This window comes from Takifugu rubripes, chromosome 11 (assembly GCF_901000725.2).
Source record: "Takifugu rubripes chromosome 11, fTakRub1.2, whole genome shotgun sequence".
Classification (NCBI taxonomy): domain Eukaryota; kingdom Metazoa; phylum Chordata; class Actinopteri; order Tetraodontiformes; family Tetraodontidae; genus Takifugu; species Takifugu rubripes.
The window spans coordinates 14,656,308-14,684,202 of NC_042295.1; the positions used below are offsets into that span (position 1 = coordinate 14,656,308).

At 50.5% G+C, this 27,895-nt stretch overlaps 1 protein-coding gene across 4 annotated transcripts; it reads left to right on the forward strand.

Moving 5' to 3' along the window:
* The first annotated feature begins 139 nt into the window (after nt 1-139).
* Nucleotides 140-27,847, forward strand: LOC101065357 (unconventional myosin-Ic). 4 transcript variants are annotated; one of them, XM_029843313.1, is made up of 33 exons: nt 140-291; nt 388-594; nt 15,361-15,516; nt 15,634-15,749; nt 16,589-16,787; nt 17,410-17,490; nt 17,799-17,978; nt 18,611-18,709; nt 19,154-19,264; nt 19,453-19,524; nt 19,700-19,819; nt 20,021-20,094; nt 20,179-20,284; nt 20,875-20,955; nt 21,047-21,138; nt 21,224-21,318; nt 21,440-21,486; nt 21,572-21,652; nt 22,119-22,224; nt 22,618-22,735; nt 22,890-23,003; nt 23,092-23,168; nt 23,256-23,324; nt 23,403-23,487; nt 23,554-23,713; nt 23,854-23,937; nt 25,139-25,232; nt 25,311-25,366; nt 25,447-25,582; nt 25,658-25,728; nt 25,807-25,904; nt 25,976-26,075; nt 26,190-26,370. In XM_029843313.1, the coding sequence occupies exons 2-33, from the start codon at nt 505-507 to the stop codon at nt 26,214-26,216; spliced, it is 3,195 nt and encodes a 1,064-aa protein (XP_029699173.1). In that variant the 5' UTR covers nt 140-291; nt 388-504; the 3' UTR covers nt 26,217-26,370. The 4 variants fall into 4 exon arrangements, with proteins under 4 accessions (XP_029699173.1, XP_029699175.1, XP_029699174.1 ...); XM_029843315.1 differs by lacking the exons at nt 140-291; nt 388-594 and adding an exon at nt 2,574-3,005; XM_029843314.1 differs by lacking the exons at nt 140-291; nt 388-594 and adding an exon at nt 11,617-12,176.
* The last annotated feature ends 48 nt before the right edge of the window (nt 27,848-27,895 follow it).

A 27,895-nucleotide genomic window follows, 5' to 3' on the forward strand; every position in this document is an offset into this window, starting at 1 on the left:
TCCAGGGAGCAGCGATCCATAGAGGACCTCCGCGTCTCCACCTGGACGCGTGACGCTGATAAAAGCCCCTTTTGCTTGCGTAACATTGTCATCGTGAAGACTTATGAACGGGAGCGCCTCCTCCTCTCAGGCCTTCGCTCCAGGAACAAAAGACACATATCCTCTGTTTGTGACACACACCTCAGGATAATCTGAGCTCCATATCCTCCCGTGATCCCTCGGCTGGAGAGCCAACATCCTCTGGCTACAGCGAGGGGAAGCTGTCCTCACTGTGACTCTGCTCTGCAACAGGTAACACCCCAGCTGCACCACTCACTGAATTCTTTACTTTTCAGGTCAGTACGAGGGGAAACAGGTGTGACTTTTGATTCTTTTTCTACCTTTCAGCCATCAGCCGGTGTTCCCAAGTACACCTGAGGGGGAGAGGCACCGTACTTTGTTCTGACTCTTAAAGGAAAGCAGAGTCACTTTTGAGGAACGGACAGGAACCAGCGACAGGTCGCGATGATGGAGCTGAGGATCCAGCTAATTCCCACCGGAGAGATCATCCTCCCTCCGGGGAAAAATGGAGAAAACTACTGCCACAACTGCAAGGTGAGTTCCCCGGACCGAGGCTGCTCGGGTCAGGATTGGTGCTGACACAGCTGAGCTCTCGGGGGGTCGTCCCCTCCAGGGATGAAGCTGAGAAATTCACGCTGCAATATTTGAGATTCTGTCCGTTGTGTCCGTCAAACAACAGGCCAGGATTTAACAGCTCACTCGGGTTTTATAGCGTCACGATCAGATGAGAAGAGAGGCTTTTAGTCTGTTATTGCAGCTCGCCACCAGGGGGCCACCATGGAATTCACGTAGATGCCCCCTCATCACCCTTGCCACACAGGACCTTCGCCTAATCGATGAGTTTTTTGGTTCATATTTCTGTTGTGTTGCGTAGCTAGCTGCTAACTGTAACACTGCGGCTGTTGATGATTGTTTTACTCTATATAATCAGACCTGTACGTGGCTTAAGGCACCACTGGGTTCAGACCACCATGCTGATGTATAGTCAGAGGAATGTGGTGTGCTTCATGCAGCCCGCTGTACGCTGATGATTGGGTAGCATGGAATGTACTGTAGCCGGGATGGGAGGAAACGACAAAAACATTCCAGTACGCAGCTCCACTCCCCCCATCACCACCACCACAGCCACCATCCCCACATTCCTCCAAGGTCGAATCACCCTGAATGTTTGTGAAACGTACGTGCAGCCAAAGTGTTCACTAAGCTACAGGACGGCGTCCGTTAAACCCTGACCGTCAGCGATAAACAAATGAGGGTCACGGACTGCTGTCATTGAGCAGGCGCGTCAGCCACATTTGGTGGAGCTGGAGTCCAAAGGAGGAACACTCTTTTGTTCCCCAGATTATGAAATATGACTTTTTAAATGGCGTTACTCTGGAAAAGTATGTCAAATTCTATCGGTGCTCATTCAAAGGGTGAGCAGAGGTCATCCAATGCAGCCCACCAACAGGATGTGCGTGTGTGTTTGTGGTTGTCTGTGAGTGCTGGGGGTGGGGTGGGGGTGTCACGGATCGATCACTCCCCCCTCTGGCAGTGCCAGCTTATTACAGTGGCATCCAGGTCACCTTCATATGAGCATATCAATATCCGTAATCAGAGACTTATCGTCGATCCTGGCATTTCATAAGCCAATATTGAACCTCTACTCTTTATTCTTATCACACTGGCAGCTGGCCACAGACAGAAATATTACAAATACAGACGCATTTGGTTTGGGCTTAAGGTTTTGGTGACACGTTGGGGGTTTTGTATGTTGATATGATTTACCATGACTCTTATGTTGTGATTGAAAAGTGAGTTTCACTGCGCTGCTATCGTTGCTAAGGCTACTAAAGTAATCTTAGAGTTCTAAATCTTAATCCAAGGCATGGAGAGTTCTACAATTCAGGTGCCAGGGAAGTACACAGAAAAATGAATTATATACTTCAATTAAAGGGTTCAAAGTAACACTATGATCAAGTTAACTATTTTATATTGGTATATTGGACTAAATTAGAGTTTTGGGCTAGTTTTAGTTCAGTTCAAATGTAAATAAATACATGAACTCCAAACCGGAGTTCATGTATTTATTTTGGAGTAGGAGTGACACCTCTCTTCTGTGTGGAGCATCTTTACGACTTGAAGTTGCAGTGGCGTTTTAGTGACGCTAGAGGGCAGAATAGCCCTAGAATTTCTCAGTTCTTGTTATAATAAAAACTTTATCTCTAATAATAGACCCCCCCCCCCCCCCCCCCCCCCCCCCCCCGTAATTTGCAGGATTGCTTAATATTCTGAAAATAAAACACCAATTCTTAAAACTCATATTTTAAAAAAAGCCTTTGCTAAATTGTTTAACTATAATCTCACATTGATAGGAATCCGGATTAGAAATTTAATTTGGCTGCAGATCGTTTCAAGAACGTCCTGGATTACTTTGAGACGGAAACGCAAGAGGGCAGCGGAGTTAATGGTCATGAGGTGTTTGCCGAGCAAACAATGACGCCATGGTGAGTGGCCCGGCTATAATAAACCCCATCAGTCATGCAGGAGCTGTGGGATGGTTCATGGAAGACTTCCTGGTACTTCATGGCTCGGCTGCCTCTCAGTGAAAGAAAGCGAAAGAGGAGTAATTGAGACGGGGATCTTTCTGCGGAAACTGCGTGATGATTCGGTGCGTGATTATGTGCAACCTGTGCAGGTGACTCTCGCCGAGGCTGCCGCGGAGTCCAGCGCTGCGGACGGACGCGCTGGTTTGGACTGGGAGTGGTAGTGGTGGTGGTGGGTGGGAGGGTCGTCGAAGCGGGCAGGACTCTGAACTGCGTTACCTACTGGGAAATACCAGTCACTCATTCACTGACTGACTGGACCGAATTGTCACGTACAGGCGGAGCAACCGGCGCACACATCTCGGCAAAGTCAACGAAAAGTCGCGTCCGCTCCATTTTATAACAAGGACTGTTTAAAAGGTACGTTCCGTGTTTTCCAACTTCATCTACGTTCATATATCGGTCAGAGGCACCAGCCTCGTTTAATTCTAGCAGTGGTGTTATGTTTCTGGGCGCTCTTGAAAGTTTTTCAGGTTACTTCGTGACGCGGTCAGCGTTGCCATGCGGGGAACGCGTTCCACCAAATTCCAGCTAGAACTTGGGCAATTTAAGGCTCCAACCAGCGCCTTTTATCGTGTCATCAGGGAAACACGCCCAAGTGAGAGCCAGTGTTCAGCAACATGCATCGGCGAGTTTAATGCGTCTGTTTTTATTCAAAGTTCTGGCACGGGTGGAGATTTAATGGTGGAGTTGAAGCTGTGAACCCAGTCAAAGCCGGCTGAGGTTCAGGTGAAGGTTTGGGTCAGACTAGATGTCACACAGAATATAGCCCACATGAATCCCCACTGTCTGGCAAAGGGGCACAAGAAGAAATCGGGGTTTTTCTGCTCTGCTTGGACTGTATTACGGCGCTGTTGCGCGCACAACGCGCGGGTGACAGCTTCAAATCCTCGGGTCTTTTTATAGCCGCCAGACAGACGCAGATTAAGACAGCTCGGTTCACCTCGCAGCAGCTACACAGCCTGACCCACGTGTGAGCACAAACCTGCTGTTGGGTTCCGGAACATTAGTGTCCCTGCAGCGCTGCAGTTTAGTGCAGCTCTATATTTACTCCTGCAGCGGTCTGGATCCTCCCGAATCCATCCGCCATCGCGTCCGACCGGCTGTTCATGGAAGAGTCGGGGCTGATCATGTAAACGAGAATGGGTTTAGGGCCACTTAGGCTGAAAAGAGGGACGAAGAATCCCTCAGAGGTCTGATCACCTGTTGCTTCAAGGTGACCTAGAGGCCAGCCGCCCCCAGCATTCCCTGCAGCTGCCACCCGGAGGACCTGCACTTGTGCTGGAGGTCTAATTTAGGACCATGGTGAGTGCGGGACCAGCCTGTCCTGCACACATCGCTGATGTCGATAGGTTTTTCCACAGCAGCTCCCTCTGCGCCAGAACCCCGGGGAGATTTATTTAGCTCCACTTTCCATCAGCCTGATGTGGTGCTGGCGACATCCGTGGTTTTACCCCCATGGCAGCTTTGTTGGCTGGGTCCAAGTGAACTATCACAGCTTTTACCTCAGCACATGGCCTGTGAATTATTACGCGTTGAAGGAGGCCGTTTCCATGTTTGTCAGCATCGTGTCCTTGCACCAGTCCAGGTAGAGGATGTTGGGATGTAAAGAGGATTAAAGGAAATGGAGCTCACTTTTGCAGCTGTGTGTGCCTCAGCTTCACCCCCCCTGCTGACACCTTTACACTTACCCAGCATGCAACAGTGGAGTAGGACGTATGGGACTGAGAGGAATCCATCACGGACCAAAACGAGCCGTTTTTAGCAATTATCTTGTATTATTCTGCGGCGTCTGCCGCGCAACGCAACACTGACTTCCTGTGACATTAGAACCGAGGAGGTAACGAGAACGCGGATCAGTTTATGCCAGTTAAATGGAGTGGATCTAATGGGCTTTGCTTGGAAATGCCAGTGATGTGTTTGGTATGTTGTTTAGACTGATGACTGATGACCGCGGCTGATAGCCGCCGCCGGTCTGAGAGACGCACAGCGCGGCGGGAAGGTCGGCACGCCGGGCGCCGGCCGTTTTCAATCGCTCTGATGCAGGTGACCCGACTTTGAGCCTTCAAAAGCCTCGTAAAAGATTTAATTCCATAAGGTTTTGGCAGCGTGCTGCGAGTGTGGCTCAGGTGGAGCGGACGGGGAGTCGCAGCGGGTGCGAGCTGACTCGGGGAGGGCGTGTTTGTGCAGTCGGGCCGCCTCGTTTTGTGCTGCAGCTTTTCCTCGCGAGTCCTTTTCCCACATCCCGCAGCAAGCCCGGCGGTAGAGCGCGCCCCGCCCTGCTGGGAATAAATGTTATGAGTGACTGAATCCTGCTTTTCCTCAGTATTATAGTCTTGAATGCTGTGGGAGTAGAAAACCTGGAAATGAGTCAAAACCCACAAGCAGCTCCACTGCCATTTTTGTACATGCAGCATGAGCGCAAGAGCCCGGAGCCTAAAAGGAGCTCGCGCCAGATGCTTTGAGATGATCTTCTCTCCCCACGTTTGTCGCTCCTACAGCCATGTTTTCTGTTCAGTTTCTGTCTTAACCTCACATCTGGACTGGAGGAGGAGTTCAGCGTCACCTGAAGGAATAAACCATCGATCTAGTTCACTTAGAAGTGGCAGTGCGGATTAGCTCATCGGCTACTTAATCCAGTCCCGCTCTCTCACACGCCCTATTTCAGATTAACCAGATAATGGCACGCATGTGATAATCCCAGTTCAGAGGCTCTCGCACTTGAAGAAAAGAAAAATATTAGTTGCACGTTCTTTTCTAAAGATAGTGTGAACTCCCTGTCAGCCTCCTGCCCAGTTCAACGTTTGGGATATTTTCTGACGTGTGTGTGTGTGTGTGTGTGTGTGTGGTGTTCCTCCGTGACCTCCATTGTCGTGTCAAACTGGCGTGAACCCTGTGAATCCTGCGTTGCGTCACAGCTGTAATTACACCAGTGCCGCTCTTGCATACCGGTGATTTTCCACCTGTTTCCTCCCTCCTCAGAGCTGGGACGTGCCCACTCCTCCTCTCTTATGACCTCTCTTATGATGCAAATCTCAGCCTCTGTTCTTCTTTTGTGTATATTTGTGCTGAATAGTTGACTGAAATCAGGGAGTTCTCCTGGTTGAGACCATGAAAGGAGTCTCCTTTCACTCCGGCTCTTTGGTTAACCTTTAACCAGGTCTGTTAACAGAGTGTTGATTATGACTGTACTGTGAAGGCAGGTGTGACCTTGGACCTTGAGACAATGGGGGGGTGTTAATATGAGAGTGGAGCTTGTGGAGACACAGATGGAATGTGCGAAGGCAAAATAAAAGTGGTGGCGACTTTCTGTAGAGCCTGACGAGACCGAACACGCAGCAGGATGAAGCTGCACAGCACTGACAGCACAGACGGTCCGTAACGCTGCCTCCCAATCCCAAGCCAGGTCGATGTTCCCCCGGGGTTCCGAAGAGCATTGCGGTCGATCAGCACTTTCTCCACATTTGTTCTGAACCGCGAGCAGAATGTTGGAGATGGTCGGGATGGTTTGAGTGGGTGGAGCCCACGCCACCTTTTGGATCTGGTTAGGATATTTCTGTGGGATCTCGTACCGTCGGTCGCTCCGAGACGTTATTATAAATATCACTCTTGATAATCCGCCGCTGCGAGTTTGAATCCCGCGGCTGCCGCGGTTCCCCAGCTGACACCCCAGCGCGGCCCTGCCCAGTCTGGGACAAGTGTTTAGACTGGACGGAGGCTCCTGCTGGGGTAAAGAGCAGCTGTTCTCGGGGTATTTGCTGAAGTGGCCAGAACGCCAACCGTGTTGCTGCATTAATCTCACATTATTAATCTGATAACATGTCATAAAAGCCCCCAAAAGCCTCACTGAAACCCCGGTGCCTTGACGCAGAGCAACAATAGTCTTTGGGCCGGGACAGCTGCCGTCATGTCGAGCGTGCCGTCATTGTTGGAGCCACACGTGTTCACCCCGTGACACTTGTGTGACCCGTCCCAGCAGACAGTTAGTCATACTTGGCAGCATTTCCGTCATTACTGGGAGGATGGATGGAAGGACGGAGCGGAGCGGAGCTGTCTGGCCACAGGAAAGGGCCCAGTTGGGGCGGCGACCTGCAGCTGTCTCCAGGTGGGAGAGGGTATTGCTGAGTGAAACCCTCCAGAGATTCCTCCCAGTTCTGGGAGTTGCCACATCAATTTTGGTGCATTCAGATGGCGCGTAGGAGGAGTGCAGGAACTTATCTGACGAGCTATCGCTCGGGTTTCTCACATTTTCGTGCTGATTTTCTTCTCGTCCTCTCTCCACCCATACACCCTTCCTTCCTCCCCCTCTGTCATTCCACCCCTGTGTGATGCACAGCTATAGAACAGCTGAGAACTTTAATGACTGAAGAGGTTTCCTCCCTCCTGCTAGATTAGATACAAAATTGAATATCAGTAAAAATCTATGACAAACAAAGAAGAATTTCCCTGTCTGCTTTAGCTGCCTGGTTTGGTTTTGTCCTGGAACTCCGCTGTTATTAATGTCTAATCGGCAAAAAGGAAATGCTGGGGGTAAACAGGAAATTCAATGTTTAGAAATATGTCATGCACTCATGCTGATAGGTCTAACTGTAGTGCTTCCTTATTGACTTCGCTGCCAAGCTTATTCATCAGCGGATAGTTACAGGCTTTTAAATTGGATCGTTCACACTCGTAGATTAGTTATCAGCACTGTTGTGCATCAGGGAGGCGTTTTAAACTGCAGCAAAAGTCCGTCTCCATATAAGGCCAGATGGGTATAAATACACCTCAGAGGGCCGCTATTCTTTCAGGAGGCCGGCGGAGGAATGATGTGAACTGAAAGACTGAAGAGGCAGAGAGGAGAAAGTAAAGAGAACGAAGACCTGAGGCTCAGCGGGACGGTGCTAGGAAAGGGTGGGAGTGGGGGTTGTGGGGGTGGAATATGGCCAATATTTTGAGTTCTTTCTCCGCGTGTCACCACTTGCCTGCTGACTGTGGGAGAGGAGGGTTTTTTTTTCTCCCCTTCTAACCACCATGAAGCTTTAAAAAAAAAAAGTCACGCTTTTATAATAACAGGACAGTAGAAGTCAAGGCCTTCATTCAGTCCTATCTTTGTTTGTGCTTCGTGTTTTGGGTAAAAGCGCCGTCTGTTAGCCTGAGCGTCTGGTTCAGCGCTGGCGATGTCTTGATTGATAAATAAACCCACCAGGAATTCCCTCGGTGACCTGGTATATTTAAGCTGCCTCCTCCTCCATCCAGACCAGATTACTTCTTCATGGAATATTGTAGACTTTAGGAAATGCCTGCATGACCCAAGTGCTGCCACAGTGGAAAAGAGGTGTGTGTGTGTGTCTGTGTGTGTGTCTCCTGTGTGTGTGTGTGTAAATGTAGATGACGTCTTTATGGCCTCCTTCCAGTTGGAGGATTTTAGGATTCGGCCTCTCCCGCCTGTCCCCTCGGTGGAAACCTCTCGCTCTGCTGCGGCCGGTTACGCACGGACGCCCGCGAGGACGCAGCGATTGGCTGAACCCAGAGCAGCGAGGGCGGCGACAGGGGGAGAAACGGGAAGATCTGGAGTGCATCTCTCTTCCGGGAAGCCCCTTGTGTCAGTACATGGGCAGACAATGCTGAGCTGGCGTCAGGACCAGTGAAGGCGCGCGCTCGTGCATGATCAGGCCTCCCGATCCCTCGCCAACTTCCTGCTTCTTATCCTCGTCCTCGATTCTCCCATCCAGATTTTTCTCTCTCCTCTGCCCACTCCTCTGGTTCTTGGCTCTCATTTGCCGCCCACATGGTTTGCATTCTTTGGCTCTGACATCACAGGCTCGCTGCTCTGCCATTTATTTTTCTCTTTTTTTTCTGTTTGTCTTACTCTCTTTGTTCTTTTCCTCCGTTCCCTCGACGTTAAAGCCTCCTTGTGACTTTGTGATTCGGTCGTCCCGGCTCCTCTCCCAAGGCTCCCCGACGGTTGTGATCCGCGGAAAAGGCCGAAGGTTCCTCCAATATTTATTGTCATAGCTGTTGCGTAACCTCTTGTCTCGGGACCGAGCGCAACAAGGGCTTTGACCTCCGCGGGAGTTCAGGGACGCGCGGCCCACGGAACCGCGTGCAGAGCGGAGCAGAAACTTGGGTTTGCTTCTAACGGCTTCCACCGAGGGATCGGAGCGCGTCGTTCGTAGATTACCAAACGGCTTCGCCCACAAGTTGACCAATCCGCCAAAGTTCTATTGAAGGAACTCGTGTTAGAGGAACAGACGTGAGGTTTAGAGGCAGCTATGATGCAATTCTGCCACATAGACGAGGCAATAAAGGCGACGGGGGTAATTATGTTTTGCATCATCAAAACAGAGCATTTCATTTCCAATATTATGATGTGCATCAACGGCCTCAGCATTAGTCTCCCCTGGGACAGGGACAGGGACAGGGACATTTACCGGTCCCATCTCGTGGCGGATGGCTCCATTCTCCTTTGACGTGGTAACTCAGTTTTGAGCTTCCTCAAATCTGCACTTGACTCGATATCACAGCCTCGTCATGTGAAAGCAGCGGGCCGACGGCTTCACACACGCCCAGTTCAGTAGCTGTCGCCAGCCGTGCCAATTTTATAGCAGAATCCCTCACTTTTTTTCAGTGAAATTGTTATTTGTCTCCACACAAATCGTGCAGTGTATTAAAAGGGTGCGACACTCACTGCGCTGGCTGTTTTATGCTGGGTCTCATTGGGAAATCCTGTCTCTGAGCGCAGTTTCACAACATTTTAAGCAATACGAGACCGAGCTGAATCTGTCCCCGAGGCCTAAACTGATGCCCATGGTAACGTTTATGCTGCCAACGTAACCACGTTTTCCATATCAGAAACGTAGCTTCTTCTGGAAACATTTCAGTTTCTATACCATAGCTGCCTGGCAGACGTTAACGGATAAGTCACTGCATCCCTGAGATCTATTTCTAATATTTCCTTTTTGGACGAGGAGAGAGTGTGGAACATTTCTATATTTATCCTTGATAATTCAATTTACTGGAGAGGAAGTGAGTGAGCAGGGGTGGAGAAAATGGTAAAAAAAGAAGAACAGAAGGGGAAATGTGAGTTACCATCAGTAGTTTCCCACAGAGCCGAAGCCACAAGGGTTCCACATTCTAAAAGTGATCAGTGGGACTGAAGCCTTTTTTTAAAAGTCTTTCCGTCTTCATGACACTGGCGAGGCGCGCGTCCTTAAAAAGCCATGGACCAAGCTGACGTGTTGCTGAGCCCTTTAATGACACTTTTATGATATTTGACGACCCCGTTGTCATTTATCTCCTTTAACCTCAAAGCTGGGTTATAATCGGGATGCACCTGCCTTGATCCGGCTGCACAAAGGTTGCATATGGTTGTAAAGCTCCTTTGAACAGAAGGATGCGGTACAATATTTAGCTTGTTTCCATGGCTTTATGAGCCTCAGTGGTGCTATTAAGAAATATCATTTACAGCCTCAGTGCTGTAAAAGACTGATTGAATGTGCTGCGTGACTCCTTGGATAAAGAGGGCGAAACAAGGCCCCAGCAGATTCACAGGTGGAGAGGATGTGAAAATATATTCATGTTGTGCTCACAATTAAAGTGTGCAGGAAAAAAGCGGAGTGGGGGTGAGAGCAGCAGGCACGAGAGGGTTAATGTGCTGCAGCTGAGGGCCACACCGGCGGTCAGTCCCAGCCCCTCCTTCCTCCAGCTCACTGCAGCTATGCCACCTCAACATCAGCGCTGGAACACACCCCCGTGGAATGTTCACCCTGCTCACTTTTATCCTGCCGCGTTAATAAAGGAGGTTTCTCCTTGTTGTGTTGGGTGTTTGCAGCTGCAGCCTTCACGTCTGTTGTGTCTTGGTTGTTTCCTGTGGTCTCTGCAGTGTGTTCTCACACGCTGGTGAGAGAGACGCTTGGATGGAGAGAGAGCGACGGGAGGGAGAGGGAGAGCATCTGGACAACATTATTGAGATTCCTGCAGCAGGGGCTCTAATTATCATTCTATACTTTGAGTTTAATTTCCGGTGGTGGCCAGTAGAGGGCAGTGTGCGTTAGGAGTTCACTACTTTCCCAGGGAGTGTTCTGGTAGCTAGATGGTACCTGTAGAGGCCTCTGCAGGGCGGGTGAGGCAAATTACACCTTAAGCCTCAATCGAGATATTTAACCTGCAGGCTCTGATCGCAGTCGTTGGATCTCCCCTTATGCAGGTTTTTAGTCAGAAACAGCCTCGACTGAGAGTGAGAGGGGAGCCGCAGGAAAGGAAGAGCCCAAAGAGACATGAAAAGTTCAGCCCTGGTTGGCACCATGGTTTGGCTTTTTTCTCTTGGCTCAGCAGGAAGGTCATCCTAATGAGGCCTATAAAACCTGGCTTGACTCTTTGAAGCCACAGCTTGTATCCTCTTCCACCTAAGACGAGAATGTCTCGGCATCAGGAACTTCCGAGGTCTGCCTCACCTTTGAAGCCTGTTTGAAACTATGTCTGTGTGTGCAGATCCAGTATTATAAAATAAACAAGGCAGGTCACCTTCATTCTTTGCGCACTTCAGGCAGGAGTGACAGCTTGAACACTTGAGCTCAGGTGGTTCGGTATTTGTGAACAAAAGGCTAAAATAAACATCAATCAGACGGAACATCGCCAAGCTTTCTTCATTGTATTAGATGTCTGCCTCCACCGGACCCGCCCACCGCCTGTGAGATGTCAGGTGTGATTAGCATTAACAAGCAGATGCATCTGCAGGGGGTGGGCGGGGGGGTGTGCAGCTCAGTTCTGGCGCTAATTAGCGTCCCTGTAATGACACCAGGACAGTGGCGGTTAGTCAGTGTGGGTGGGTATTTTTTTTGCGTGTTTTCTGCCATGTTGTGAGACGCTGCCCTGCATTTCTGCCTCTGCAGTTAAATGGCAGCGAGAGAAGAGTGGGTGGGGGCAGGAAAAAGGCTTCAGCAGATGATTATTTATTAGCTTTTGTCGTATTTACTGTCGAGGAGTTTCCCCTTTCTCACAGAAATACTCCGGGATGTGGACGCTCTCTTCACCCTTCTGGCACGGGGCTCATTTTTCTTTTCTCATCCTTCTTATTCTCTCCACGGGACGTTATGGCCAGATGTAGATATTTGGTGTGTGCACATGTAGTTAGCTCTCGTTTAGGGGCAGCAGGGAAATAAAACACACCGGGGAAGGATTTGAGTTTAAGCACACAGAGAGAGAGAGAGGGAGAGAGAGTAAAGAAGGAGGGGGGTTATGTGTCATTTAAAACAGGGACTATTTCCTTTGGACGAAGGGAGGGAGAAGAAAAGTGGGAGAATGAGTAAGAGAGACAGTGAGGTGTGTGTTAGACGTGTGTTAGCAGCAGTAAGAGGAGAAGCGATGGCAGCTGGGCTTCAGGACGGAGGGCAGAGCTTCTAAAAACAAACCCTCGGTTAAATAGAGGCTGGACGCGGTGCTGCAGGCCACATTCTTGCTGGACTATCGGCACGGCGGGGAGGAAAACACCCTGTCCAGATCTGGAGAGGGAGGGAGAGCAGGGCAGGAGCCATGAAGTACAGACCCTTGGTAAGACTTCTCACTAAGTCAGTGAGGGTTTGGGAAAATGCCTGTGGTTGAATCAGGGACCCGCGGCTGCATGTGTAGGTTCCCTCTCTGCTATACTGCTGCACTGACTGAGTCTGGAGGGTTTTAATCTCCATTTCAGTAGTAAAGAAGGTAAAAAAAAATGTTGGTGGGCTTCATCAGCCATCCCAACATTCCCAGGAATGATCCCAGCATTCCCAGGATATATTTCTTACACTCTGGACATGTCATTGGGGAGGGAGGCACATATACCATAGCAGCGCCAGACTGGACATTCTACTGAACATGTGGAAGTCTTTAAACGCTCCTTGCTGATGTCAGCATCTTTTCAGCCCCACTCTGCGTTTGTTACCTTGATAGCAGAGCTGTGTGCACAGAAAACGTTCTGATATGTGAGAAGGTGTGCCCTCATTGCCACCTGTGTGTGTGTGTGTGTGTGTGTGTGTGTGTGTGTGTGTGTGTGTGTACCTCTCCGGGGTGAGGCAATCACACGGGGGTGTTTTGTAACCGGGCAGCATTCTTTGGCACCGATTGAGGACTTTGTGGATCTTCATGAAAATGAGGTTTACTATGTAATCGTTGAAATCAGAGTCGGTCCGAGTTCCTCTTAGTCATGCTGTGCTGGAGCTCTCATGAGGATTTAATAAACATTTATGAGCGTTCTGTGCTCGTGCAGCCGTGCGTGCGCAGGGTGGACAGCACGCTGCACTGACAGATTCCTGACACACTTCTCGGCGTTGCCGGCTGTGCGTCGGCCTGTTCGGGCTCGGGTTCGTGTTGTTTCACCCTCAGAGTTTCTACCATGCAAAAAAAAAAAAAAAAAAAAACTTGTTAAAGAAGTTTAACAAGTGAACCAGGCGACTGTGTGATCAGTGTCAAGGGGAAACCGGGGAGGAGCATCACCACGGTGGAGCCGAAGCTAATTCAGTCTTAACTAATGAATAAAATCCTGGTAAACCTGAATGAGTTCAGGTTGTTTTAGGGGCGTCGGTTTGTGATTTCCATTCTGTTAAATGTCAGAATGTCCTGAGGTGAGAGTCGTGTTCTTTTAAATGCCTCTCCCGCAGCTGCTGGTTGCCTTGTTTTGCCCACACGTCCCCTGGTTTCGTAGTCTCGCCCCAGCCCGCCACCCCGCCCTGCCCCGCGGAGCCAATTTTGTGCTTCAGAGTCGATTTCTTTACAAAGGGTGAAAAAAGAAAAAACAACCCAGTTTTTGGGAAGTGTGTCGCCTGCTGATTGATGGAAAAAGGGCGCACCAATAAATCAGCATCTCCATCAAACGTGCTGCAGGACAGGTGCTTTGATTGGTTTTGGATAACAGCATAAATCCGTCCGGGAGCGCCGGAGCCGGTTGGATGAGGTTTACACAAACGGTCTGACACCTGAGCTGTGTGTACACACAACGCAGCGTAAAGGTCACACCGCTACGCTTCACACATCCACCTAATTTGTCCTTCGTTCATTGCAGACTTTAGCTGTGGATGGGAGAGATGCTGCACAGATTCTATCGATGTCCGATTTCCACAAAGAACGTTAGCGTAGCGACAGGTCCTAGCAGAGTTCCTCAGGTCCGCCTCAGGTCTCCTGCTGACCTGCTCACAGCCGCCTTGTTTGCTGCTCAGGATGTGGAAAGTGTGACGGCATGTCAGAGCCGGGTAGGCACGTACATGGCGTGTTCCTGTGATGGGGTGGGGGTCCGACGTGCGCCGCTACGCTTAGGAAAGCCAAACAGTGAGAGCGGTATTGGGGAAACAATGAAGTAATGCAGCGAGGGTGCGAGACTGAAAGAAATGGGGAAAGTGGATGAGGAAAAGGAGGGGAGAGGTGAGGGGAAAAGCTCTGGTTTCTTTCCTTCAAAACATTCATGCTTGGAACGCTGTAATTCCAGACTATCTTTTCTTTTTTTTTTGCTTTTGGTTTACCCTGTTCCAATATAACTTTACTAAATCCCAGTCACCCTTTTTACCGCTTTACCTTCCTTCCTCACCACTTCCCGGTGCCTCGCTGAGGCGTTTAGCCGGAATTCTGCAGCCGAGCGGACTTGAAGAAAACCTGCTTGATTGTCTCTTTAATCCGAGAGTTGAACTTTCCACTCCAACACACGTGGGGGATTAGGATGTCAGAGATGGGGAGTGAGAACGCCCGAGTCATCACCAGATCGTGGAGATTAGGGGGGAGTCGGCTCCGACGGCCTTCCCCTCTCGGCCTGGACGCGCTCGTCGACGTGCTATAAAGATAAAGTGCGGAGGTGGGCCAGAGAGCTAATGATGGTAGGTCTAAAGAGACCCGCTGAACCCTCTGAAATCCGGGATCACGTGCACGCTCGTCAGTTTTCTGATTCCTTTCAGTTCTCCGTCGTGTTGTTGAGGCTCGGGATGTGTGGAATTTCAGGGAGTATTGGAATGGAATGAAGTTGAAGGGCTGGACTCGCATCCATTACATCTTCACTCCTCTCCGTGTTTTTCCCTCCTGCACTTGTGTGCTAATTAATAAGTTGTCTCCTCCCTCAAGCTTTGCCGTCGTTCCTCCTCATCTCTGCCTCTCTGGGGGGATGGAGATTACTGTACTGTAACACAACAACAACACCTGCTGTACGTGTCACCCGCACCCTCCAGGAGAGTTCAGTTGCTTTTAGCTGCACCCGACGCCGACCTGATCATGGATCTGGCCGACATTCGCAGCCTTGTGCTCAAAACTCAGACGTCTATTTTAGAAAAAGGCTTTCTCGGATTCAGCGACGTGAAACATGTGTGTTCGCCTTCTGGCTCTCCATGCTTTGAGGTAGGTTTGCACCTGGGGTTCGGTTTTGGTGCAGATTTCTGCAAGACCTCTGCAGAAATGGCGAGACTAGGATCGCAATGAAAGAAGGAGCGCTGCTGAGCCGAGGGGAGGGTGGAGGCAGGGTCGGACGCATATACAGCTGGAGAAACATGCCAGCGTGATTTCACCACGCCGCGTTGTTACAGAGAGCGTTTGGATGCGAGTTGAGCGCGGAGCCTTGAGATGAATCACCGTATGTTGAAAGAAGCTTGATTCTTGCAGCGTTGATCTCATATAGAACCACAGCCCTGTGTGTCCTGCACAGTGTCATTCACTTTATATATGTCTTACATGTTCGGGTGTTATGTCATTCAGCTGCTGACCCTCCCTGCTTCTTCCTTTCCAGGTGGTGGCTAGTGACGGGGTGCGGGCTATGATGGAGTCGGCCCTGACAGCCAGAGACCGGGTGGGCGTGCAGGACTTTGTTCTGCTGGAGAACTACACCAGCGAGGCAGCGTTCATAGAGAACCTGCGCAAGCGCTTCAAAGAGAACCTCATTTATGTGAGTGAGGCTTCTGTCAATAAAGCTTTTTCACCTCGCTGTTCGGGGCCGGTCTAGAATCCCTTCAGTCGCATCCTTTTCGGCACGTTTTGGGACATTTGTGTCTTCTCTCCACAGACGTACATCGGTTCGGTGCTGGTGTCCGTCAACCCGTACAGAGACCTGGAGATCTACACCAAGGACCACATGGAGCGATACCGGGGGGTTAATTTTTACGAGGTCTCGCCACACATGTAAGAACCAAAACTCTACTCTTGTTGAAAGAAAGGTTCTGAAGGAGCAGCAGAACCTCTGTCCTGTTCCTCCCAGGCAGTCACATATGGAATACATTCGTTTTCCCATTTGACTGCCAGGATTAAAAGCATGCGTGTTGGAAGGGGTGATTTACGACAGCTCTTAATGACTGGAGATGAAACGCCGATGATTTCATGTTGTAGCTCGGAGTGTCGATGGCAGAACCGCTTACACTCGGGCTTTTGTGCCGGTCCAACGTTGAGGCAGTTTTAAAGGCTGCCGCAGGAAGTTTTAGACAATTCCCCCGTTAAACCCTCCCAGAGGGCGTTCCTGAGACCTGGAGTGGCGCCGGTGCCACCCGGTAGTCTCTCTGTAAACGTCTGTCCGTCTGTCTCTCCGAGTGGAAAGAAGGATCAGCTGTAGCCAGCAGAGGTGGAGGGAAAACTGGAGGCAGAAGTGGAAAGAAAAGTAAACACAAGATGGTACCAGGCAAGAGGATTCCTCCCCTGAGAGGGAATTCCTCTGGCCTAAACCTGACCTCTCAGCCCTCCTCCATATCACATGCACACACACACACACACACTGTCACATCATATAAAAGATGGCTCGCCCACAACTCTGAGTGGGTTTCTGGTGTCAGTCATGTTGGAACAGGCTGAACCAGCAGAGTGGTGCTGATGGCAACCACTGATGGATGATACTGGGATTAAAAACAGGCTCTACTTGACATTAATCCATCATATTTCCATATTTTGCTGCCGTACGTCACATTCACACGCATGTTTTCAGTCTCGTTGCTACAAACCGCAAACGCGCGCCTCCTCTTCCACCTTCACAGCTACGCAGTGGCGGACAACTCGTACCGGTCCCTGAGGACGGAAAGAAAGGACCAGTGCATCCTCATCTCTGGGGAGAGCGGCGCCGGGAAGACCGAGGCCTCCAAGAAGATCCTGCAGTACTACGCCATCACGTGTCCGGCCAGCGAGCAGGTCCAGCTGGTGAAAGACCGCCTGCTGCAGTCCAACCCTGTGCTGGAGGTGAGCAGGCTTCTTATCTGTTGAGTGATGGGCTGCAGAACAAAAACGGGGCCTCGATGACACTGGCTGGATCACTTTTGTGTGCGTGTTGATACATCTGGGACTTGGCTTCTTCTCTTAATAAATGTTTAATGTTGTGAGTCCAGAATTGAACATTCTGAGCTGTAATATGTCACCGTTGGTAACGTACTTTGGCCTTATCGGTATACCCAGCAGAGTCACAAGAGGCTTTGTTTTGCTTAGGCTTCGGCTTGAGTAAATGTGCAGCGGCCCCCAGGGGCCACAATCAGCGGGGATCTTTTGTTTTCAGTGGCAGTTATTCATTTATCTGGGAAATCTAAAAGCTCAGCGGGGGAAATTGGGCAGCCTTCACGGGACGGCCTGCGGTCTGCGTCTGTATGCCGGAGATTAAAGGACTCGGAGGTGCAACACTCGACTGAAGCACTTGTTTTGATGTCTGACATGTCTCTGCCAGATGAGTTCCAGATGTGTGCAAGCGTGAGCGTGCACGCCGTGTCCTGTAATCTCTGCTACCGTGCAACACTGCAGGGACTGTTTCTCACTGCTGCCTCCTCGTCGAGCGCCCTTCCATCCATTACCTCTTCTCTCTCCGCCCCAACAGGCCTTCGGCAACGCCAAGACGTTGCGTAACGACAACTCGAGCCGCTTTGGCAAATACATGGACATTCAGTTTGACTTCAAGGTGAGGAGGGTCGTCTGATTTCCTGTCTGGTTGGGTGCCGACAACACCAAAGCACAGTTTGAGGTTTTGCTTCGATATGTCAAGGATGCAATATTTAATATAGTCTTTTTTGTGTGTGTCTGATTGGTCACGTCACTCCTCCCTCTTTATCCCTTTTTGGGCACATCAACTGTATTATTGTCTAACACCAACTGCATGATAAATCCAACATGGTACCTCAGTACCCCGGCCTGATCCTCTCCTCCTCCTCCTCCTCCTCCCCCTCCCGCTGCTCCCCTTTCTCTCTCTGGCCATGCTCACGTCGGCAGGGCGCCCCGGTGGGAGGCCACATCATCAACTACCTGCTGGAAAAGTCCCGCGTGGTTCACCAGAACCACGGGGAGAGGAACTTCCACATCTTCTATCAGCTGATTGAGGGAGGAGAGGAAGACCTGCTGAGGCGCCTGGGCCTGGAGAGGAACCCCCAGCAGTACCAGTATCTGGTCAAAGTATGTATCCGATACCGCAACCAATGAAATTATTCTGGTCTGGTGACGGTGGCTCTTCTGTGTCAGACATGCAGCCGAGGCTTATGGGTAATATCCTGTCAAGACTGGCCTTTCCTGCCAAAGTTCCACACAAGACATGATTGCACTTCAGTTTTGATTTGCTTGATGCAACATCTTTGTTCCCCAGGGGAAGACCTCTTATCAGCACCTCGTAAACGTAGACAGTTGAACTTGCAACGATGCCAGTTCATTAACTGAGTGAAGTCATTGTGCAGCCACACCTCGGCCCCGAAGAAAGACATAAAACCTTAATGGTGCAGTCTGTCTGTCACCCTGCGTGTCTCCCTGTGGGAGTTCTGCTTAATAGGCTCTCAGCCAGGGACACGCAACTGGAGGAACTTTCCTCAGGGGGCGAACGCGCCCGGTACTGGCTGAAGCCGAGCACACACGAGCAGCACTAGCAAAAACAACTCGTGTTTGTGCAAGAAGGTGTTTATCAGCGCGCATAGGTCGGTGTTTACTTCACGCCTAAACGCCTGCGTGCACATTCAGGCTCCTTCTGCAGGACGTTCAGACTTTGATGAGAGAGTAAAACCGCTGCTTCACTGTTAACGTGTGCTCTTTCTCCTCAGGGCAACTGTCCTAAAGTGAGCTCCATCAACGATCGCAACGATTGGAAGGTGGTGAGAAAAGCCCTGACCGTCATCGGCTTCAACGAGGATGAGGTGGAGGTAAGGACCCGGACTCTTCATATTAAGCCTCCATGTCTGGGTTTGCACCAGTGCATTGTGGGAGCTGTAAAGTCCAGGATATCTCAACAGCCCTTCATTTTCAGCCAAATTGCCTGAAGTCTGTATCTCAGGGGATCCTGTTGCAGTTGTGGCAGCTACTCAATCCTGGAAACGGGGAGCGTCTGCGCACATGCGACAGCTGAAGTGTGAAATGGTGTTTTCAGCAGGTTCCTCCCCCTCAACTGGAGCGCTCGCATTTTTTAGATCGCTCCGCGTGTTCTTCTGGAATGCGAGCTAATCAGATCCAACCTAATCCATCCACTCGAATCGTTATCTCCCTGAGAGCTGTGGCATTTTATCATGCTGCACCTTTGTCCCCTTCACTTCCTGCCCTCCACCTCTTCCTGACCGCTTATTTTCTCTCCCTCTGTCAACTCCATGCAGGAGCTGCTGAACATAATTGCCAGTGTGCTCCACCTGGGGAATGTGCAGTATGGAGAGGAGGAAGGCATTGCTTACATCCCCGCTGACACACAGATAAAGTACCTGTCCAGGGTAAGAAAGTGAAGCCAAGAGAACAAAACATACCTAAAGAGCACACACACACACACAAAACTCTCCAAGCTGCAAAGGAAGGAAGACATCATTGATGCACCTTCAGCCCCTCAGCTGCATCCCCCTTAGACGTGTGTGTTGTCACTGCGGAGGCTGTGCTGCGTGCTGAAACTGTCACACTTTTCCAGTTGTTAGGAGTGAACGCGTCAGTTCTGACGGAAGCACTCACGCACAAGAAGATCATCGCGAAGGGAGAGGAGGTACGTGTGGACAGGCGCTGTTGTTGAAGCGCTCAACACTCGTATACACATCTTTACCGTCTGTGTAATGTCTGGTTGGGTCTGCTGTAATTATCTTGTGACTGCTGCTGTGTCACTGTTATTCTGTGTGTGTGTGTGTGTACGTGCGTGTGTGTGTGTGTTTCTTTTCTATTAGCTGATGAGCCCGTTGAACCTGGAACAAGCATCGTCAGCACGAGATGCTTTGTCCAAGGCTGTGTATGGACGAACCTTCACGTGGCTGGTTAATAAGATCAACACTTCGCTGACATATACGGTATACACACACACACACACACACACACACACAAACGCAGGCCATTATCCAGCCTCTGTAGCGCAGAGTATGAATATGCGTTGCAGCACAGCTCCCCCTTGTGGACACATAAAGTCAATGTTTCAGGGTTGATATGATTTTTATTTCATGGTTTTCCTTTAACAGGTCCAGAGCTAAGTTTTCTTGTCTTTCTCCAAACAGGATGACACTTCCAAGTACTACTCTGTCATTGGCCTGTTGGACATTTACGGTTTCGAGGTGTTTCAAAACAACAGGTACAGTATTTACAGTCGGACTTTTAAATCTTTTAAAAAGTAAGATAAGTAAGCGTGTGTGAGTTAACCTGTCCCGATCCGCAGCTTTGAACAGTTCTGCATCAACTACTGTAACGAGAAACTGCAGCAGCTCTTCATCGAACTCACCCTCAAGTCCGAGCAGGAGGAGTACGAGGCCGAAGGCATCACGGTCGGACACCGTTTTCTTAATCCACAACACATTTCTACAAAGCTAAATCGTATTAAGAGTGTTTTAACACAAAGCTCCTGATGGGATTATAATGCAGTTGTGTGTTTCCGAGATAAATGTTTAATCTAATTTAAGTTCCTGCAGCTTTACTTTCAATCAAAGGGCCACCCCAATCAGAAATGACCCTTGGTGACGTGATTATTTGTTCATTGGTTATTTTACTTTGGGTCTTCTCTCGCTATCTTTGATTTTCTGCATCTGTCCGGTTTCCTTTGCAACAAAAGCCTCTTGTCTTCAGTCTCTCATAAATTCACCGGTCGCTGAGCGAAATGTGGGAGAAACGTGGCCGCACCTCTCAAAGAGGCCATTATGATCTGAGTCTGTGGGCTTCTCTCTTTGTCATCTGTGTGGAAATTATGTGTCTAGTGCTGAATTATCCCGACTCTGTTGCTCTGATCTCGCCGGTGATGCAGATGTGCGTGTCCACGTGTTCAGTGGGCGTGTCAGGATTCCTGAGGCTCTGATTTGACATTGTGTGTTGTGAACACATAGAAGTTGATTTTTTGTGCATTGTTTTTCCCATGATGCAGTGGGAGCCGGTGCAGTATTTCAACAACAAGATCATCTGTGACCTGGTGGAGGAGAAGTTCAAAGGCATCATCTCCATTTTGGTACGGAGAGGCTGAAAAAAAAAGGTTTATTTTCAAAGAACTTGTGAGGAAAACAGAAGTTGTGTTGGACTGATGGTCTTTTCCGCCCCAGGATGAGGAGTGTCTGCGACCGGGGGACGCCAGCGACTTCACCTTCCTGGAGAAGCTGGAGGACACCGTTGGAGGACACCCGCACTTTGTCACGTCAGTTCAGTCCCCGCCCTTCCGCCCTGCCGTCCTGGCAGCTCTCACGCCGTTATTAATCCGCTGCATTTGTGTTTCCATCCAGTCACAAGCTGGCGGATGCAAAGACCCGGAAGTTAATGGGCCGTGAGGAATTCCGACTGCTGCACTACGCCGGAGAGGTGAACTACAACGTCAATGGTGTGTGAATCCTGCTTGAAGCCCGAGCAGAAGCTCGGATGTTTCCTGCCGCAGCAGATACGCGAAGATAATGAATAAAAAGTGATAACGGCGTGTTCATTTTTGCTCTCGTGTCTGTCAGGATTTCTGGACAAGAACAATGACCTGCTCTTCAGGAACCTGAAGGAGGCGAGTTCTCATCTATTTCCTGTTGCAGTGTTTGGGGAAGTGTGTTGTGGTTTTAATGAAAAGTGTGTTGTTTGTGTGTTGGCAGGTTATGTTTATGTCCGAGAACAAGATCCTGACGCAGTGTTTTGACAAGGAGGAGCTGAGCGACAAGAAACGGCCTGAAACGGTGAGATCTGTGTGTGTGTGTGTGTGTGCTTGTTTATGTGTGTGTGTGTGTGTGTGTGTGTGTGTGTGTGTGCATTTTCCAGCATCTCTTTCTCACAGCACAACAAACAGAGGTGTGTTTCCCTCAGTTATGGTGAGTGGGTGGTCTGATGCGTCCCACTCTCTGAAGAATGCCCTGACACTTGTGTGCCCTTCACTCACTCACTCACACACACACACACACACACACACGCACACACACACACACACACACACACACACACACACACACACACACACACACACAGCTGCCACACTGGTCCCAGTGTTCTGGACTGGGCTGCCCAGCCTCTGCTTGTTTAGATTTTCCCAGTTGATCATCCCTGTTTTCGCTCTCTCGCCTCCTTTTCTCATTCCCTGACCTTCCTCTCTTCTTCTTCCCCTCTTCGCCGCCGTCCGTCTCACATCGTTTGCTTCTGCTCCTTCAGGCAGCCACGCAGTTCAAAGCCAGCCTGGCGAAGCTCATGGAGATCCTCATGTCCAAGGAGCCGTCGTACGTCCGCTGCATCAAGCCCAATGACTCCAAACAAGCAGGTAGGAAGTCCGTTCTCACGCAGCCAAAGTTCCAGTGTAGCAGCAAACTGACATCAGGGTTACGCAAGAGTCCTCGTAAACACCTCTGACGCGGCTGAGCCGCTCCAAGAGTTGAATATTTTCCCAGGGTCGGGATTTTAATCTGGAGCTTTCACTAATTCCAAACCAAAACAGGTTGTTTTCATCAGCGTGAGCGGCCCGGCGTTCCTCCCCGTGTGGTCGTCAGCACATCCAGCCGGCTGTTGTTCCTCTCCACAGTGGCCCTTTTGTTTTCCTCCCGTTGTTTTCCTCCCCTCCGTGGCTCCCGCTTCCCTCCGTCAGTCCTCACTGGTTTTCTCTGGTTGGTTTTGGCCGACCTGACCTGAGCCCTCTCTCCCTCTGCCCCCGTCTCAGTGCGATTCGACGAGGTGTTGATCCGTCACCAGGTCAAGTATCTGGGACTGATGGAAAACCTGAGAGTCCGGAGAGCCGGCTTCGCCTACAGACGGCGTTATGAGGTCTTCCTGCAGAGGTCATCACCTGCTTTGTCTTTTTAATCGATACAAACACGAGAACATCAAGTATTTAATCCAGTATCCACATGCTGGTGATCGAAATAGCCTATAGATTTTACAAGCTTTTAATTAATAGATTTTAAAGTCCCTGAACCGCACTGGTGTGTTTAGGTACAAATCCCTGTGCCCGGACACGTGGCCCAACTGGCAGGGAAAACTGTCGGATGGAGTGTCCACACTGGTCAAACATCTGGGGTACAAACCTGAGGAGTACAAACTGGGAAGGTGAGCAGCACCGCCAAAAGCTTTGCTGTACCCTTGAAACACGCTGTTTTGGCCTCTTCCAACATATTGTCCCGGTTCCCGTCGACAGATCCAAAATCTTCATCCGTTTTCCCAAGACCTTGTTTGCCACCGAGGATGCTCTGGAGCACAGGAAACACGGCCTTGGTGAGATCTTCCTCTGGGTTTAAGGCAAATTTGCATCTTCACCGCAGATTTGATTGCTTTGTTTTTCTGTTTGGGTCGAATGTGCAGCCACCAAACTGCAGGCGGGATGGAGAGGCTACAGCCAGAGGTCAAAGTACCAGAAACTCAGGACCGCAGGTGAGGAACAAACGTTCTTCATTTGTGGCTCTATTGAAGATTTGTTCTTTTTCTTAATTCTTGAATCATTCCTTGTAGCTATTGCCATCCAGGCATGGTGGAGAGGGATCCTGGCCAGGAGGAGGGCTCGGCGCCGGCGAGAGGCTGCTAATACCATCCGCAGGTAGTGCAGACCATCACGTGGTGGAACACCTGTTTTCTACGTGTCTTTTAAACTCCGCCCCCCCAGGTTCATCAAAGGCTTCATCCACCGCCACCGGGAGCGCTGCCCCGAGAACGAGTACTTCCTGGACTACGTGCGCTACTCCTTCCTCATGAAGCTGCACAGAAACCTGCCCAAGAATGTGCTGGACAAGAGCTGGCCGACGCCTCCTCCTGCCCTGACCGAGGTGGGACACACACACACACACACACACACACGCACACACGCACGCACACACACACACGCACGCACGCACGCACACACACACACACACACACACACACACAGTCAGACCTGCAGGCTCTGACATCTGGTCTGGGTCCTCAGGCATCGGAACACTTGCGTAAGCTGTGCATGCAGAACATGGTGTGGAGCTACTGCAAGAAGATCAGTCCCGAGTGGAAACTCCAGGTGAGCGTCCTGTCATCCCAGTCTGTGGCGTTCCTCCTCGCCTCCTCACCTCCTCTCCTCCTCGCCTCCTCTCGCCTCCTCCTCTCCTCCTCGCCTCCTCTCGCCTCCTCCTCTCCTCCTCTCCTCCTCTCCTCCTCTCCTCCTCTCCCCTCCTCCTCCTCTCCCCTCCTCCTCCTCTCCTCTCCTCCTCTCCTCTCCTCTCCTCCTCTCCTCTCCTCTCCTCCTCTCCTCTCTTCTCCCCTCCTCCTCTCCTCTCCTCTCCCCTCCTCTCCTCCTCTCCTCTCCCCTCCTCTCCTCCTCTCCTCCTCTCCTCCTCTCCTCCTCTCCTCCCCTCCTCTCCTCCCCTCCTCTCCTCCTCTCCTCTCCTCTCCTCCTCTCCTCTCCTCTCCTCTCCTCTCCTCTCCTCTCCTCTCCTCCTCTCCTCTCCTCTCCTCTCCTCTCCTCTCCTCTCCTCTCTCCTCCTCTCCTCCTGTCCTTCTCTCCTCTCCTCTCCTCTCCTCTCCCTCCTCTCCTCCTGTCTTTCCCTCCTCTCCTCTCCTCTCCTCTCCTCTCCTCTCCTCTCCTCTCCTCTCCTCTCCTCTCCCTCCTCGTCTCCCTCTCCCTCCCCTCCCCTCCCCTCCCCTCCCCTCCTCGTCTCCTCTCCTCTCCTCTCCTCTCCTCTCCTCTCCTCTCCTCTCCTCTCCTCTCCTCTCCTCTCCTCTCTCCTCCTCTCCTCCTCTCCTCCTGTCTTTCCCTCCTCTCCTCCTCTCCTCTCCTCTCCTCCTCTCCTCCTGTCCTTCCCTCCTCTCCTCTCCTCTCCTCTCCCCTCCTCTCCCCTCCTCTCCTCCTCTCCTCCTCTCCTCCTGTCTTTCCCTCCTCTCCTCTCCTCTCCTCTCCTCTCCTCTCCTCTCCTCCTCTCCTCTCCTCTCCTCTCCCCTCCTCGTCTCCCCTCCCCTCCCCTCCCCTCCCCTCCTCGTCTCCTCTCCTCTCCTCTCCCCTCCTCTCCTCTCCTCTCCTCTCCTCTCCTCTCCTCTCCTCTCCTCTCCTCTCCTCTCCCCCTCCTCGTCTCCCCTCCCCTCCCCTCCCCTCCCCTCCCCTCCCCTCCCCTCCCCTCCTCGTCTCCTCTCCTCTCCTCTCCTCTCCTCTCCTCTCCTCTCCTCTCCTCTCCTCCTCGCCTCCTCGCCTCCTCACCCCCTCACCGCATTTGAATCCGATCCAACAGATGGAGCAGAAAATGACGGCCAGCGATATCTTCAAGGACAAGAAGGACAACTACCCTCAGAGCGTTCCCAAGCTGTTCGTCAACACCAGACTCAGTGAGGCTCAAAGAGTTGTTCCTTGCTGACTGTTCCCGCTTGTTCAAAAGATTTTAAGCGTCCTTTCCTCTCCCTCAGACGGGGAGGACCTCAACCCGAAGGTGATTCAGGCTCTGGGCAGCGAGAAGATGAAGGTTAGTCGCGCCGCCGTTGTCAGGTCCCAGCACCGGCGCCAAAGTGTCTCCAAACGTTCCCGTCGTGTTTGTGTTGCCAGTACGCCGTGCCCGTCACCAAGTACGACCGGAAGGGCTACAAGGCTCGATCCCGCCAGCTGCTGCTCACCTCCAACACCGCCATCATCGTGGAGGACGCCAAAGTCAAGCAGCGCGTCGATTACGCCGCTCTGAAAGGTCCTCGCTCACTTTGTTTCTGCGTCGGTATTAAAGAGGTTCTTATTTCTTGGAAGCTAACGCCTGGTCCTGCAGGTATCTCGGTCAGCTCGCTCAGCGACGGCCTGTTTGTCCTGCACGTGCCCGCTGACGACAACAAGCAGAAGGTGAGAACAGCAGCTTCTTTTTGAACGAGCCCGTCAGGCCCATCGGGAGGACTTCATGGTCTGCCGCTCTCCTCGCAGGGAGATGTGATCCTGCAGAGCGACCACGTCATCGAGACGCTGACCAAGATCGCCATCTGTGCCGACAAGATCAACAACATCAACATCAACCAGGGCAGGTGAGGAGCCGAGCGAGTGGCGCCGAGCGAGCCCACGTCCGATGCCTGACCACGCTGGTGTTCCTCCACAGCATCAAGTTTACACTGGGTCAGGGGAAGGAAGGGATCATCGACTTCACGCCGGGATCGGAGCTCATCGTGGCCAAGGCGAAGAACGGACACCTGTCTGTGGTGAGGCGAAAGAGCGAAAACCCTGGTTTCGCATGTGTGGGCGGGTCTCAGAGAGTTTGAGTGACAGCTGTTTGACAGGAAATGACGCCTTTTTCTCACCTCCGTCTCTTACAGACGGCGCCCAGACTGAACTCCAGATGATAACTGCACGCCCGCCACCAGGAACCAAGTGACCCCTGACCCCTCCCACCCTCCGATCGCGAGCGCCGACCGTGATCTGCACCAGCCAATCAGACACCAGCTGTCACCACGCAGGTGGCACGTGCTTCCAATTAAAAACGAATAAAAACCCAGCAAAACTAATTGATATATTTATGTTTATATGTTATGTTTTGGATTAATACTGTTGCTGTTTAAATATTCTGATTTTATATGTAAAGCCAAGGAATAACGGAATATTTTGGTGCGTTTTTCGGCACCACGTGACTTTATTGTGCTTTATTTTGGAACACGACCAAGAGAGCGATGAGGGAAGAAGTCTGTTGGTGATGAAAATCAGGGTTGCTTCTCTTTCCCCTGTTCACTGTTCTGCTTGATTGTTGGGCTTAATCGGCTTTTCCCACCGGGGTTTGATGGGGCGCCATTTTGGCTGACAGTACGTACGAGAGCTGTGAGTTTGAGGGATGGAATAGATGATGTATGTGGAGGAACGGTTGAAAACAGAACCTTGTAAGTGAGAGTGGAGTGAATGGTGAGCGGGGAGATGTTGAGTCGCCTCCACCCCAGGAGGAACCAGTGCCTTCGTTCCTGAACATTTTATTCAGGATGTCGGTCCAGCTGTTTATCAGTGAATGGCGCAGGAATGAGTCCAGCATTGTTTCGAAGCGCTGCTCCAGCTGCTCCAGCCCCATGTGGACCCTCAGCATCGACTTCTCCTCCTTTTGTCTCCTCTTTTCTGAAGCTTCTTGCTGTGACAGTTCTGATGAACACGTCCGTCATAGGTGTTCAAAACCCACTAACTCTTTCAAAATGTCAACTTTTTTTTAAAAAGGTTCAAAAATTCCACAACTACTGTCTTATTTTAATCCATTTTTTTTAAATTTTGCAGGAGAAATTAGTTTTTTTTCTTCTTATGTTTCGATGACCATGGCACAGAGTTCTGAATCAGCATTCGATGCTCAGCAGGACAATAACAATAACCAGCTTTAAAAAAGGCCTGTTTCTGTCCTGAAATCTGACCAAAGACCAGCCGTGAAAACTGTTTTTACCACAGGTGCTTTACAATGTTTCCGAGACTTTTCTTTTTCCTGCTTTTTTCTCAGAATTTACTTAACAATGGAACTTTTTGGCAGGTGGAATCTGCCAACGTGGGATTAGATCCTGCACTACAAACCAGCCAGAGATCCTGTTGATTGATGATTTATAGTTGTCTGATTTAAATATTCTTGAGTGTTGTTGTCAGGTGGGAGATCTGATGTACAGAATGTTTTCTGGGTTATAAATGAGCGATGGGAAACATTGAGAGTTAAATAGAAACACTTTATTCCTGTTTTTTAACATGAACTTGTGCCTTGACAGCTCACAACATGAGAGATTTGTGTTGAAATGTAAGAAACAAAAAAACCTCCCTGACAGACTCTGGTGTTTCTAAAAGGCTCCAGCAGCACACGAACTTCTCCTCTCTTTGTTTTTGTCGAGCTGCAGATTTGCAGGTGTTTTTCGCTCCTGACTGACTGTAATCGCCACACAAATGTAACAGTCATGCCAACACACTAAAAAAAAGAAATACTAAAGATCTGAAAATTAAACACTGATCATTAAATATGGATAAATGGCTGTTTGTGTTTTTTGCAAATAATCAGAAAAAGGATTTTTTTTTA

Coding starts and splice junctions, on each gene's coding strand:
- LOC101065357 (XM_029843312.1), top strand. CDS start 14,853: ATGGATCTGGCCGACATTCGCAGCCTTGTGCTCAAAACTCAGACGTCT. Junction 15,517..15,633: donor TCAAAGAGAACCTCATTTAT/GTGAGTGAGGCT, acceptor TTCTCTCCACAG/ACGTACATCGGTTCGGTGCT. Junction 20,095..20,178: donor GAGGTGTTTCAAAACAACAG/GTACAGTATTTA, acceptor CCCGATCCGCAG/CTTTGAACAGTTCTGCATCA.